Source organism: Myotis lucifugus, unplaced genomic scaffold (genome assembly GCF_000147115.1).
Source record: "Myotis lucifugus unplaced genomic scaffold, Myoluc2.0 scaffold_575, whole genome shotgun sequence".
NCBI lineage: Eukaryota > Metazoa > Chordata > Mammalia > Chiroptera > Vespertilionidae > Myotis > Myotis lucifugus.
In genome coordinates this window covers 27,014-29,006 of record NW_005871623.1, presented here as the reverse complement: position 1 = coordinate 29,006, position 1,993 = coordinate 27,014, and the positions used below count along the sequence as shown (strand labels likewise).

The 1,993-nt window shown below is 42.1% G+C and overlaps 1 protein-coding gene across 1 annotated transcript in view; it reads left to right on the top strand.

Annotated features, from left to right (window-relative positions):
- The window catches only part of PSMA8 (proteasome subunit alpha 8), a 16,827-nt gene extending 16,447 nt beyond the window's left edge, over positions 1–380 (top strand). The window contains exon 6 of the mRNA XM_006104470.1: positions 372–380. Coding sequence (XP_006104532.1) covers positions 372–380 — 9 coding nt within the window. The remainder of the gene's footprint in view (positions 1–371) is intronic.
- The last annotated feature ends 1,613 nt before the right edge of the window (positions 381–1,993 follow it).

The window sequence follows — 1,993 nt, the reverse complement described above, 5'->3', positions numbered from 1 at the left end:
GCAAGCAGTCGCTTCTCCCTCACCCTTTGTGAGGTGCTGAGGCCCATGCACAGACCTCCCGTGTGTGTGTGTGTGTGTGTGTGTGTGTGTGTGTGTGTGTGTTCTTAGAGGGAGGGACCCGGCTGAGTCAGAACCTCACGGGATCAGCACAGCACATTCCCCATGGAGAGTCCTTCCTGCCACCATGTAGAGAGCAGCCACTCTTCCGACAGCAAGCTGTGCTTCCAGCTAGTGTCATTCAGCTGCCATTTACATCATTGCTGGCCCTCCAGGCTTCTAACATAATGTGATCTTCATTATGTCAACAAACCCTCTACCTATTTTTGATTGCCTACTGGTTTTTACCTATTTTCTACACTTTCCACTTAAAGGTGCCTTGAGCCACTGTTGACTTAAATGTTAACACCTTGAGTGATGCCCTTTGCCTGTTTCTTGGTGGTGAGTCTAACCTGTTGTCTGTATACCTTTTGTCAGCCATTATGAGTTACAACTGCTGGACCACAAAATAAATTCTTCAGAAAAATATGATGAATGGCTCTGAAGTTTATGGTAGAGGATTCGTTGGCTAAAGAGCATTCAAAACATGGTTCTCTGTTGTTTATTAGGTAGAACTTTACAATGTGGTTTGCTCTCTTTAGCTGAGAGTATACAGAAGCATGGGAAACATGAAAAGTATGCTAAACTTTCTTATACGTGTACCTTTCCTTTTGTTGTAGGGAAGATATTTCAAGGGGAAGTAGTATTGAAATCAGCGCTGAGTGGAGAGTGGGGTTTTTGTTTTTGTTTTGGAGTGTGTATTCTGTATTTAGTAATACTGCAATTTACAGTTTACTCCAGTATTTCTTAGCGTAATTGCTAAGAAATACTGGAGGGGGGCATTCTTGCTGTTGTAATGATACCACATCCCCATATTTTATTAGTTAACCAATGGGTGGGGACATGAGGATAGGCCAGCAGCAGAGTTTCAGTGAATTAGAGAGAGAGGGATGGGGATAGGTCTTCCCCTACACGGCCACACATAGTAATCAAGCTACTGAGCATAGAATGCGGAGATGGGAACTGGGCTGGGTTATCAGCCCTGCTGCCAAGGGCCTAGGACAGTGATGGCGAACCTTTTGAGCTCGGCGTGTCAGCATTTTGAAAAACCCTAACTTAACTCTGGTGCCGTGTCACATATAGAAATTTTTTGATATTTGCAACCATAGTAAAACAAAGACTTACATTTTTGATATTTATTTTAATGCCATTCAACAAAGAAAAATCAACCAAAAAAATGAATTCGCGTGTCACCTCTGACACGCGTCATAGGTTCGCCATCACTGGCCTAGGACATACGTGCCAACAACGCAGGGACACAGAACCAGAGACCAGAGGCACCTCTCCAGCCCCGCACATACGTATGCGCGCGCACACACACACACACACACACCTGCACATATGTTTTTACCTCTGAGTGGTAGGCTGGTATGTGTCCTTCCACATGGTTTCTCAGGATAGGCTGCGTGGCAAATAGGACACATGCTGTGGAGTTGGACAGACCTGGATTTAAGTTTTAGCGAATCAGTTTGTTTAACAGTATGGCCTTGAGCAATTTGCTCCCATCTTTTGACTTTAAATAAAATAAAAATGATTTAAATAAGAGAAACATTATTTTTGCTTTGAATTCAGTGAGGGAGTTGTAAAAAAGCAGTGTGAATCATCTTTTCCTTATCTCTCATGGCTAGCCCATGAGCTGATAAAATAGTGAAACCCTTTCAGAGAATCACAGTTAGGAGGGGGTGGAGTTCAGTAATGAGTTATTTGCTCATGAACAGAGTGAGTCTTGCATTAAAATGGTTTCAGAGTTACATTTTGATGTAGGATATGTAATGCAATAACATATTTTACCCTACTTTCTTTATTAGCACAATAATGGAAATGTCATAGAGTTCTGTTTTTTGTTCATAATCGTTACAAGTATGTTGCTGTTGATTCTTTGAAACACTTCATTATG